At 37.6% G+C, this 13,216-nt stretch overlaps 1 protein-coding gene across 1 annotated transcript in view; it reads left to right on the top strand.

Annotated features, from left to right (window-relative positions):
- Positions 1-7,544, top strand: part of GMPS (guanine monophosphate synthase) — a 59,431-nt gene extending 51,887 nt beyond the window's left edge. Inside the window, exons 13-16 of the mRNA XM_081066079.1 lie at positions 666-781; positions 3,770-3,900; positions 6,179-6,351; positions 7,422-7,544. Of these exons, the coding sequence (XP_080922205.1) occupies positions 666-781; positions 3,770-3,900; positions 6,179-6,351; positions 7,422-7,523 (522 nt within the window). The 3' untranslated portion in view covers positions 7,524-7,544. The remainder of the gene's footprint in view (positions 1-665; positions 782-3,769; positions 3,901-6,178; positions 6,352-7,421) is intronic.
- The last annotated feature ends 5,672 nt before the right edge of the window (positions 7,545-13,216 follow it).

The raw sequence follows: 13,216 nt of genomic DNA, 5'->3' as shown, positions 1-13,216 counted from the left end.
TCATGTGCTTCTGTAAGATCATTTCCTGGATGGAAATCCTGTACATTATGAACTTTGATAGATATTATCAAATTAGCATTCTTGTTTTCCCAGTTACTGGTTATTAAGTATTTATCTAATGAATGTTTTAAAATCGCTTTTTAGTTTAATTTGATATTTTTAAAAAAGCAGATTACTTGGATTAAACAGGACAAAGGAAAAGGGAATCAATAATAGTATTACCAGTTTTATTTACTTTCTAAGCTCATTTTTAAACAAATTGATAAGTGAATATTTATGAAATCACTTTTTCATCTCCGACTTAAGCATCTTTCATTCGCCTAATGAATATGGGCAGATCTTATCTGCCAAATGAAGTGTGCGGGCTATCCTCAGTTACGCAGATACTTGGAAAGAAATCCCAATGGGCCTCTGGCATGTGTTGAATAAATTCTTGAAATTACCATGACGCCTTTTTTATGCCTGAACTGATATAGGTAGAATTTAATATGAGATTTAAATTTAGGATTTATTTATATCAGAGAAATACTGATATATACTTTTATTTGAACAAGTTTTTGTTAAAAATATACTACTAATGGTGTCACCATGCATGTAATGTTTTCCATTCCATCTTTGACTTCTATAAAACTATTACAAATTATTGATTGTATTTTTATTTCCAGGGTGACTGTCGTTCCTACAGTTACGTGTGTGGAATCTCCAGTAAAGATGAGCCTGACTGGGAATCCCTTATTTTCCTGGCGAGGCTTATACCTCGCATGTGTCACAACATTAACAGGTGTGTTCTGCAGTGGCTGCAGGGGGTGAGGTGTAATGGAAGGATGTGTTTTTAAAGGTCTTTCCACTGTTGAAAGACCAAACGGTGCAAGTATAGATATAGGTATGCACTTAGGTCACAGTTTTGTAATCATCTGCTTAGTTTAAATTGTTTTTGTTTAAAGGAAAAATGGAAGGATTTTTATTTTAGTATAAAATACTAAATGTAGTTTTAAAATGTGTCTTCCAAATTGGCAGTTTACACTAACTTTATGGTAACATGTTTTATTTCAAAAGAATTGAAAAAAATATCTAAAAGTTAGAGAATTACCAATAGGGACTTGGTTAATTTAACAATAATCCCAGGGGAAATCAAAATAAAGAAAGGCATATGCAAGATATCAGTAAAATTATTACATGTATAATTTATTTTGAATTTAGTTTTTCAAATTCACCTTTCCTTTAATTTGCACATTAATTTCTTAGGTTGGCTCTATCAACAGCTGATTTATAATCTATGTGTAATGTTCATTTGCATTATGCTATATACAGTTCAAAAATCTCAACTTAATTGCTCATTAATATTCTTATTTCACAGTTGTTCATCTTTTCTAGTTTTTTTTTGTGTGTAGATATTAGGTAGTGAACAACCAAAATAATTATTTGACGTTTATTTACTTCAATTTGCTGCAGAAATTAGAAACCTACCCACTTGTGCTCACCTGGCAAGGTGGGTATAGTTCTCTGACTGCCTCCTGGTGTGACTTTCAAGATAAGGAGTCACAGGGAAGCCATGTTTTTGCTAATGGGAATATGCCCATTAAAAGGCTTATTACTCAGATGAACTGGAGGCCCACAAAAACAGAAGCATCTTTAATACATTGAACAAAGTGAATTATTAATAACTAATGGTAAATTTGTAATGGAGATCATTGTTTTCCTTAAAATAAATTATGGTTCATAAGTTATCTTCTGAATAATGCTAATACTTAAATAAACCTTTCACGTCATACAGAATATTCCCTTTCCCTAAGTTTGACTCCACTGTTTTTACTATATAATTAGTATCTTTTTTATTTTACAACATTCTTACAGTTTCATCTCTCTCTCACTGTATTTTTCTTTTGCCAAAGGGCACTTACCCTTGTTTAAAGTTTATCTCTGTTTTTTTATGTTCTGTTATCTCTGCCTGTCTTTTCTTGTCTATCTGTTTTTCTCTCCCTTATTTCCCAGTTCTTCCTCCCTTCCCCCAAAGGGAAAAAAAGTCTAACTAAGCAACAGAAAACTACATTTTAAAATATGAACCTAGCAAATCCTTAAAAGAGTCTTGGTGAATTTTAAATTTCTTTGCCAAGCTCCTTTTTGGGAATTGGAAATAAATTTAAAAATTGTTTTCCATTTTTGCCATTTCCCCCCCCCTAATTTGCATGATGAAATCTTTGTGCAGAGTGGGACTGGTCCAGTTTTTCTGTTCCGTGTGGAAGACTGCCTATCCTTGTACATTTTATGAACAGTCTTGTGTGTAAGAAATAAGACACAAACAAGTTCATGGCATTTTCTTGCCTGGTTGCTTTTTCCTCTGAGGATCTTTTTTGAGCTCTAGGAACTATGACGTGTAGTAAAGTGTGGCTTGCTTTCTGTGGGACAAAAACCTCCTTCCCAATGCAGTATGTTTGGAAGGAGGCAGTGAAGTAGTGGTAGTTTTGATTTGATGCTGTTTTCTTCTGTATGTTTTATTCCAAGTATACATTAAGGAGAAAGGAAAAACATTAGACTTCACCATGGTAGTTGCCCAGGGAGATTTATCTTCTTTGTTAAAGACAGATAGGGCTAAGGGAAAGGGACACTTGCCTGCTGGCTGGAGTGGAGTGGGGAGAGCTGGGTGGTGCTCATATCTCGACCCTGATGCCTCTTGTTTTCTGGGTTAAGGTGGGGGAATGGATCCTCCAAACCAGTGGTAAGATTCCTCTTGAGTTGTTTGATCTGAATATCCTCAAGCTAAGTTCCAGACCCTACTTTTATTAACACCTGCTGTACTATATCTTCACATCTTTCAAACATATTTACTTAAAGCAATAGTGAGTTATTCCTTTTGGAAGGAAATAGTAATAGTAGGACACCAAAGTTTGGTGACATTTTTAATACAGTGGGAATGAGAATCTTTGGGATCAATGTTTTCCAAAGTGAAAAAAAGATTGAGTGGGCAAATAACTTTGGGAAATTCAGTGTAGTCTCATTTTGGAGGTTTCTAGTGCATATTAGCACATTACACTTTCTGAAGTTTTGTCATAACAACAACCTACTTATTTGTTCAACCCAGTGTTTCCTCAGGCTTACATGTATTAATATCCTAGGGCTACCATGACAAGTTACCACAAACCACTGGGAGGGTTAAAATAGCAGAGCTGTACAGTTCTGGAGTCTAGAAGTCTGAAATCAAGGTGTTAGCAGGGCCATGCTCTCTATGAAGGCTCTAAGGAAGATTGTTTCTTGCCTCTTCCTACTTTCTGGTGTTTGCTGGCGGTCCTTGGCTTGTGGAAATATAACTCCAATGTCTGTCTTCATTTTCACATGACCGTCTTCCCTCTGTGTTTTTGTCCCCAAATTTCTCTCTTAGAAAGACACCTAGTCATTGGATTAACTCCCACCCTCATCCATTATGACTATATCTTAACTTGATTCAGTCTGCAAAGATCCTATTTTCACCCAGAGATTCCAGATGGATACGAAGTTTTGGGGATACTCTTCAACCCAGTACATTATATGAAAAGAGGATTGTGATAATCCCATGTTTTTGCACTTTATGAGATACTAGTATTCCAGAGACTACACTTTAAGGAAAGTACATAGAACATAGACCATTTATAATTTTATATGTTAACCTACCCATTTGGAGATTTGAAGTGGATAGGACAGGTATCTAAGAGTAAATGGAAAGAATGTTATTCTATGTTCCTTGCTTCTCATACTAAAGTTAATTTCCCTATCATTTTTACCTCTCCCCTTCTAGAGTTGTCTATATATTTGGCCCACCAGTTAAAGAGCCTCCTACAGATGTTACTCCCACTTTCTTGACAACAGGGGTGCTCAGTACTTTACGCCAAGCTGATTTTGAAGCCCAGAACATTCTCAGAGAGTCTGGTAAGTTGTTCATTTTGTTTATCACTGCATACTATAACTAGAATTTGGAAGCTTGGTTTTATGGGGTTTGATCAAACAATAGGGTGAATGTTTAAATAAAAAAAATTTATTACAGTAAAAGACACATTGCCATTAAACCCCCTCTCTTTGAACATACCCCATCATTCTTACCACTTTCCGAAGCAGTTCTGTAAGTCCTTTTTCGTGAGTCTCTAGTTGCTCTGTCGTGGCTGCCTTGATGTCTTGAATTGATTCAAGACATTTACCTTTCATGGTCATTTTGACCTTGAGGAAGAGCCAGAAGTCGCACGGTGTCAGATCCAGTGAATAAGGTGGATGAGGACACACTATAATGTTTTTATTTAATAGAAATTGCCGGCCTGGTGGCTCAGGCGGTTGGAGCTCCGTGTTCCTAACACCAAAGGCTGCCAGTTCGATTCCCACATGGGCCAGTGGGCTCTCAACCACAGGGTTGCTGGTTTGCTTCCTCGAGTCCCGCAAGGGATGGTGGGCTCCGCCTCCTGTACCTAGCAATGGCAACTGTTCCTGGAGCTGAGCTGCGCCCTCCACACCTAAGATTGAAAGGACAACAACTTGACTTGGAAAAAAGTCCTTGAAGTACACACTGTTCCCCAAGAAACCATGTATGACACAGATCCTTTCCGTTGTGATCAGCAAATATGCTGCTGCCAGGCGCCATCCAACTTGGAAAGGCAGGGATCTTCAATACGGGAAGCAGGACATTGAACCTTAGTAACAGTGTGTGACAAGTTTCAACTTGTTCCGGGCAGTCAGTTGGGTGTGAGCTGATGTTGAGAGGACGTGTGTTTTAAAGTGTGCCATAAATCATGGATCACGAACAATGCATTAACACGAAGTGGGCAGATGGTTTCATCCTCCATCATGACAATACTCTATGTCACACGTTGATTCTGGTATGGCAGTTTCTGTCAAAAACATTATGGTGTGTCCTCATCCACCTTATTCAGCGGATCTGGCACCGTGCAACTTCTGGCTCTTCCTCAAAGTCAAAATGACCGTGAAAGGTAAACGTTTTGAATCGATTCAGGACATTGAGACAGCCATGACAGCGCAACTAAAGAAAGGGGACTTACAGAACTGCTTCAGAAAGGGGCAAGAACGATGGGATGTGTTTGAAGAGAGGGGGAGTATTTTGAGGGGGGTTAATGGCAACGTGTCTTTTACTGTAATATTTATTTTTAAATTTAACTATTCACTATATTTTTTTTATCACACCCAGTATTATTTCTCAGGAGGATGCAACTTTTAATTTTTAGATGCTTTCATTTTTATTCATTTCTGTGGATAGTTCTAGGATATTGCCTTCCATATAAAATTTATTCACCCTTTGGACATTTGTGGACATGTGCAGAGCTGCAAAATATTTGAGTTGCCTAACTTGCGTGTTCCCAGCTGAGGTTCAGTAAGACAGTACTCAGCCTTCTTGTTTCAGTTCTCTTACTGTAAACAAATGTTCTTTTTATAGTCTATCTAGTGCCATATTTCTTGCAGTTTTCTGCTTATGTTGGTGGTTTCACTGTTTAAAATGTCCCTCAAGCGTAGCGCTGAGGTGCCGTCCATGTTTCTAAACACTGGAAGGCTGTGTGATCTGTCTTACAGAGAAGATACGTGGGTTAGATAGATTTCATTCAGGCCTGGATTATAGTGCTGTTGGCCGTGAGTTCAATGTTAGTGAATCTACAATAAATATTAAATAAGGTGTCTTTAAAAATACATAAAACAAGGTTATGTACTGATTAGTTGTTGAAAAATTGTGATTAGAGGCTTGCAAGAACCTAACTCTGTATTTCCTCTAGGGGCAGTGGTTCAGTATTTGCTAATTCACTGTTTGCAGTATAGACCATAACTACCATGAATAACCAGAATAGACTTTATATATATAAATGCGTATATATATATTTATAGATTTTATAAATTTAAATATTTGTAAATCTAAATATCTATAAATGTTTATAAATTTAAATATTTATATTTATAAATAAATATATGTTTGTATTTATCAATATAAATCAAAAACATCATTGTAACATACATTGCAGTCATCAGATTCTGTGACTTGTGTTTGTGATTGAGTTTACTGAAAATAGAGTAGCTGGAAACAATACACGATGACTGTCCTAACTGGCGTGTGTGTGTATGTGATTTTAGGAATTGTCTGGGAGGATTTCATTGAGCTGGGTGAGAGTCCTTTTCCATGGGTAGCGACTGGTTCTACATGTTAACTTCCTTTCTCTAGGATATTCTGGGAAAATCAGTCAGATGCCAGTGATTTTGACACCATTGCATTTTGATCGGGACCCACTTCAGAAGCAGCCATCATGCCAGAGATCTGTGGTTATTCGAACCTTTATTACTAGTGATTTCATGACTGGTATACCTGCAACACCTGGCAATGAGATCCCAGTAGAGGTAACTTATGTATTTTTTCCTGATGCACACTTTCAGTACCTCATACATTTTATAATATGGTGAATGGAATAGGCTATGACAACGTTGATATTTTGGGGGTTGGTTTCCAGTTCATAAGATAGGCTCTTTTTTTTTTAAATCTCCACGTGATTATTTAATACACTGTAGTAGAAAAGTGCCTTCAATTTATTATATCCCTCTAGATGTCTGATTACTATGTGTAGAGTAACCAACTCTAATCTATAATTTTACCTTAATTTCACTAACCAATCTCTACTATAAATAGTGTTCTTAAAGAAGAAAACCTAGGAATGAAGAAAAGTTTATTAGAAATAAAGATGAGAATTGATGGAATTATAGCCAGAAACCCATGAATTGCTTAGTGCTCTGCCTACTAGCAATTCCATTTTTGTTCACCATCTTCCTCTCCTATTATCTCTCCATCAGTGTTCCAAAGGAGATATTTGCTTAATAGTAAATGAAAATTACAGTGAGTCTTGATTAGTTGGACTGCTGCTCTAATGCAAGGCTCTGGTTATAGCTGGATAACTGGGCTGGGAAATGTGTCTTAGAGTTTGTTTTCCCTTCAGCTGAAATTTGCCAAATCTCTGTTCAGTCAAGTGACCAGGCCTTCCTCTCCTATACAGTTGGCAGTAGTTGTTTATTACAGTGCATTCTATGCCATCTTGGTAGCCTCAGAGTTGTTGTGTTTAAGCCACAGACAATTTGTAAAGCGTTCGTTTAAACACATAAAATCATGTTTAGATGCCATAGCAATGCCAGATTCCTATAAAGATTTCTAAACACTTGTTATGGACCAGTAACAAACATGCCTTGCAGGCTGGCACCTGTTTGTGGACCGTACTTTGAATAGTACTCAGTTTGTCACTTAAATATAGAGGGAAGTAGGTTCACTACATAAAATTAATTAGAGACCATCCCATAAACATCTAGGACCATAATAAAAAAGAGATCACATTTAAATTTCAAATTGTAAATGCAAGCCCTCTAGATCTGTTGGACTACAGTGGATCCTGGCTCTCCTAATTAAAATCTTTGTCTTATAACAGGTGGTGTTAAAGATGGTCACTGAGATTAAGAAGATTCCTGGTATTTCTCGAATTATGTATGACTTAACATCAAAGCCCCCAGGAACTACTGAGTGGGAGTAATAAACTTCTTGTTCTATTAAAGTACTGTGTGCAGTTTAAATTGATTAGAAACCATTCCCAGTATTGACGGAGCAGCTACATCACATCTGAGTTCTCTACAGCAAAAATCATGGCCCGAGGGCTGAGTTGGGGATAACTAAAAGGGACTGAAGCGTTGGTACAAGTATAATGAAAGCGTCATTGCCTCCTCTCAGACAGATTGACACTGCTTTTGCCTTTGCCTCACTTGTTCTTTATGTCTATAATCACTGTTGCTATTGATGTCTCTGTCGATGAAGATGTATGAAGGTGGCTGAGTTTGTGGGTAGGAATGCGCTTCTGTTCCCTTGCCAGTTTCTAAGAGCTGTTAGAAAATACCTATTATTTACCAGCGTGACTTAGTATGAATACCTTTTGGAGAATCTGAGTCTCCCAGTAATTAACCTTATTCTTCCAAAGGTTGGGGGAAGAGATGAACATTTCAGGTGAAGGTATAGGTGTTCCAGCCACTGTTGCAATACCTGGCGCTATAATATGTAAGCTTCCTTAAAATGGGAAGCACCAGGAGTTGATTGAAGTACTCGGGGGTTTTATGATACAGCCGGGGAGAAACTATGGATGGTCTTGGTTTTAAATGTTTTCAAATCATGTTCCACATAGATGTCAGGTTGCTTACTATCAGCCTTTTCATTAGTGAGGAGCTTTATTCCCCCACCTTACATTGCCAGCCCCCACAGCCTTGCATAGGACGTTTCTGTTCTCTCCCTAGAAGAGAGTGTCTATGATGTAGCATAAACTTTGAGCATTTTAATCCCGTTTAACTGGTCAGAGGGGAAACTCTGAGAGCATGAAAACCATCACGCATGCCCACAACTTACAAATGCATGTCTGCAGCTTTTATCAACTAGTAAAGAGTTGTAAAATGAACTCTTAGGTGTAATCTGTAGACGGATTTATTACTCACTGCTCAGAAAACTGGACCAGTCTTGGTTCATGCAGTCTATTGTCAAACCTTGTAATCCTACCAGCTGTAAGACAAGATTCAGGAACTGGTGTAGGACTTGATGTCATTGCCACCAGTTTCTACCAGATTCTTTATAACATTCGTGTAAGCACTATAAAAATAGGCAGTATTAGATTTAAATCCTTCAACCATTTTCCACTTAGTCTTTTAGCTGATGTTAATATTTAAGAACGTTGCCATGTTTTTTTTCTTTTGTTTTTCAAATTGAGGTATAATTGACATAGAACATTATATTAGTTTCAGGTGTCCATGTTTTTCTAATACCATTTCCATCTCGGGTTGTTGTCTCTTATTTCAAAATTTTGTGTTAATCAGGTGCAAAATTTTGTTTGGGATTCAGTGTTAGAGAAACAATAAAATTATGCATGGCAGATGTTTTCCTTTCATTCCGGCTGGCCCAGAGAACAAGAAAACTGTGTTGCTGGACCATCAGGGAAGATCTTCAGTCAGTTGTAACATGTTATCCTTACCTGAGACAGGAGTCAAATGATGTCTACAAAACTTGAAGGACTTACTCTCTGTCCTGATGATGAAGCATTCATAATAGCTTTTTGGAAGGAGGATATGTTAGTGGTTTGGAATCGTGTTATTTTAGACCAGGAATAGACAACCTTTAAAAAGTTAACAAACATTTATCTTTGTGGGAAAAATTCCTTTTATAGCAAAAGTGTCATATGATTTTGTATTCAAGCAAACAGTAGGAATCATGAGAGACTATGTAGTAATAGTATTTTTCCCTAAAGTGTGTTCTGTGGAACATTGCTCACTGAGAATATTCTATGGACAATTGCCCCCATGTGGAAAGGGTTCGGTTGTATAATCTTGGTAAGTGCTGCCAACTTGTCTTTCCATCTTGGGAGTTCATGGTGTACATTATATTCAAAGCTCTGAGAAAATTTGAAGTTAAAACAGTTGGTTAATTTTTTTTAACCTAATGTTTTCCTGATATTTGTTCACTAAATCCCTTCTGATATAGACTTTAATACTGGAAAAATGGTTTCTCCAAAACACACCTTGACATGGTACAGTAAAAAATTAAAATTTCTGATATTCAGAAATTCCCTAATATTTAGTACCCTCTCTTCATTTGCAGAGCACTTTTTGCTTTGTGCCATACAGTATTGCTCTATACCTCTGCAGTATTTCATTTGAGATGCTGAGAATCTGAAATTACAATCCCATTTTATAGTTAAGGAAACAATCTCAGCTTATAATAGTTACCTAATGAGTTTCAGAATTAAATAACGATCCTTGGTAGATCATGACTGCATTCCCATCATTCCCCACCTACCCGGGACACCTCTCTACCTAATTAAATAGATATTTTTCCCTTGTACCTATTAGAAGGAGGACAGCAGAGCAGTGAAAGCATCATTTATTTCTAAGATTGACAAGCCCAAAAGAATTTTTAAAAACCAAATACTCAGCCCCACCTTTATGGTCCCATCTGCGTTGGTCAGCTGTGTTAGAATAACATATTAGCCTGGCATTGTTTCTTACAGGAGGTCTGTAGATGTATCTGAGAAATAGGTTTACATTGTTTTCCTGTCTTTTGCTGCCTCTTCATCCTGAGAGTAAAAATTGTTTTTTGTTTTTTCCCCCCTGTGTTTGGGCTTGTCTCCTGATTGCCTATTTTGCCAAATACCTTGAATCAAACCTCTAGAGAATGAAGGCACTCAGATTAGGTAGGTGAGACCATCCATCTTTAGTGCTTTGTCCTGCCATTAAAAATCTGTGTGATATAGTTAAGTCATTTCTGTTTTTTTTTAATCTATTATGAGGCAATTGGATTAAATTTACAACATTAAATCCAGCCCTAAATTTTTATAAATGACAAGAAAACTCATAGCAAGAGACATAAGGAGAAATGGAATCGTTTTTTTAAAGTTATTTTAATATAAAGTAAGACCCAGTCAAAGGCAAACAACAAAATACATTATAAAATCAAATATTAATTACCCTTTTATGAAGTTGTGGTATAGATCAGCAAGGTTTGACTACCTCAGAATCTTTCTTCTCGTGACTATGACACTTGGAAAATATCCCTCAGCGTGTACCCAGTGGCAGTCTCTCTACTGCGTGTTGTTGGAAAAGTTAACAACATGCTTTGACTTTGAGACTAATGAAAAGTCTCTACAATCAGTTATATATAGCTTATTGGCAGAGCTGTAGCTAGAATGTAGGCTTTCAGCTCTCTCTTTTGAAGAGGTAGTGTTCTAAGGCCCATCAGGGCATCGCTGAACAGGAAGTTAATGCGAAATTGACCATCAGGGACACATGTGCTTCCAAAATGTTATTCATCTCCTTATTGACAAAAAGTTAGTGATTAGTTTTCTGGAGATAGTACTATCAGAAATTGCTCTGACATTCTTATGCCCAGTGTTATACCCCTGTTTCTGTCTTTCTACACTCCTTCCCTCCTGTACTCTCCACTTATTTCTCCTCTCTTCCCCTCTCTCCTGAATTCTCATTGGAATGTGGTCAGGACACATCTTAGCTATTACCAGCGGATACTCCTTTCCTTAGCCCAAGTTAACAGTGTAATGGGGAACTGAATACAAGTTGTCCCTACTGAGGGGGTTAAGCCACACAGCTGATACAGGTGATACCCTGGTTGGGGTCTCTTTTTTTACCATTTTACAGCTTTGACAGGAGTAATAGTGGCATCTTTGTCTCATATTCCTGAAAGATTCATTTAATGACAAGTGAAGAGATTTGGAATCCCCCAAAGAGTGCCAAATGCCAACTTCCAGCCTTAACCTTATATATTGAAGAGGCCCAGGTATTCTACCCAACTCGAACCTTTTTGTCAGTGGTTCTCGACCCTGAATACCTATTACTACTACCTGGGGAGTTACGTCCGTATAATGCCGAGACACCAAAATCCAATCAACTGAATTTGATGTCATTGTGGTGCCAAACATTGACAGTTTTAAATCAGCTGGAATGAATTGTTAATGAGGGACATACCTGGTCTGTCTCCTACGGTTTAAAATCTTGGTCAAACCTGTAGGTGAGAATAGAAGGCATAGATGCTGTCTCGCTGAGGATCTCAAGCTAAACTCAGAACTAGGGACCTTTGGAACTGCTTCTGCCTGTGCTGTGCTGTAGCTCAGACACTCCAAACACCTGTTTGGTAGCATTTAGGGCAGCTGATAGGAATATCGCCCCTGTGAAGATTTTTGTAACAACTCACGGGCAGCACCACTCTGTCATCCTCTTTCTTCCCACTCCTTTTGCTTTTTGTCAAAGACGAGAAGTCCACCCCTATGCTGCAGCCATCTCTCCAAGTCTGATTCTAGCCAGATCGTGAAGCTGAAACTGAGCTATTACTGTGCCCACTCAGAAATCCTGGAGCTGTGTCATTTGGATAATTCTCTGGAGAGCTAGAGGTGACCTACCTGGTCCCTGAGTTCCCCAAATAAGAATCTGTGGAGCAGCTTCATCTTAATTTATCTCCCCAGGAGGCTCTGTGTTCACTGGCCAATCCTGTGGCATCTTTTGGTTTCATTAAGGGCCCTTTGATTAGCAAAATCATGAGACTTGGCGGGGAGTTTGGCTATTTCTTAGATACACTAAGTTCAGTAGCTCCAAAACTCCTGAGTTGTTCCAGGAAGCCTGAAGCTTGAGTAATCGAAGTGGAGTACATACTTTTGGAGAATACAGATGTTTAAGGTAAGTAATTTTCTGTCTTTGAGTCTATGACCATAGCTACAACCTTAAGATATTAGATGAATGTAACCTTTTGAACATATTTTTATAAAGAAATATTTTGTTGAATGGAATAATAGTTGTGAAATCATGTAATTGTTCATGGAATACTGAAATGTCTATTGTATGTTGTGATAATGTAGGCATAAAATAGCTTTGCTAAATTAATGTGAAATGACGTTAATGCCTTTTTTCTTCAGTATACTCATAAAGGAGGAAATGATGACGTGCATAATTTGTCATTAAGCTTCAGTGTTCACGAGAAAGAGAAGCGAGAGCAAAGAGGACACACTGTCAGGATGTTGGAAATAAAAAATTGCATCTACTCTCAGGGGTTTTTCCCAGGGAGGTTTCTATAGCTAGGTTCTGCTTCAGCAAGATGTGATTCTCAGTTCTGCCTGTCTATCTTTATGATTTCTGGGGTAGCAGTTTGTTCTGTGGCCTCTCTTTTCTGAAGGATGTAAGACTAATTATTGATTTCTCTGTTTGTTCAGCTTTTAACTTGTTAGGACAGAGTGGAAACTTCTAAGAACATTACATTCCAGACTGGAAACTGGAAATTGGTGCCTCAAAAAAACTCTTAAAATAAAACAAGCTTTTAAAGTTTAACTTTCTCCGAATTCTCAAAGCACTTTTCAGGTGTATTAAGTAGTGTGTCTTGTAGTCTGGTGAAAAGAGTACTTGGTGTTAGGGGACAGAGGCAACATAATAGTAACTGTATTTGTTAAAAGATAATTTCAAAACAAAACAAAAAAATCACTTAATGCTTTTAAGAGAATTAGGGAGAGAATGTAAAGCACTATAAATAGTTTGGAAGGAAGTGTCTAAAATGCAAGTATTGTGAGTTCATTGTAGTAAATTTTATCTGTCAGCTCAGGCTAAGCCATGCTGTGCTAGCAAATGAGCCCTAAGATCTCATGGCTTATGATGACAAAGGCCTGTGTTTCACTCGTGCTACGTCCGTCGGTCCCTACGTAGA

Source organism: Rhinolophus hipposideros (assembly GCF_964194185.1).
Source record: "Rhinolophus hipposideros genome assembly, chromosome: 2".
NCBI classification, from domain to species: Eukaryota; Metazoa; Chordata; class Mammalia; order Chiroptera; family Rhinolophidae; genus Rhinolophus; species Rhinolophus hipposideros.
This window is presented reverse-complemented; position numbering and strand designations above follow the sequence as displayed.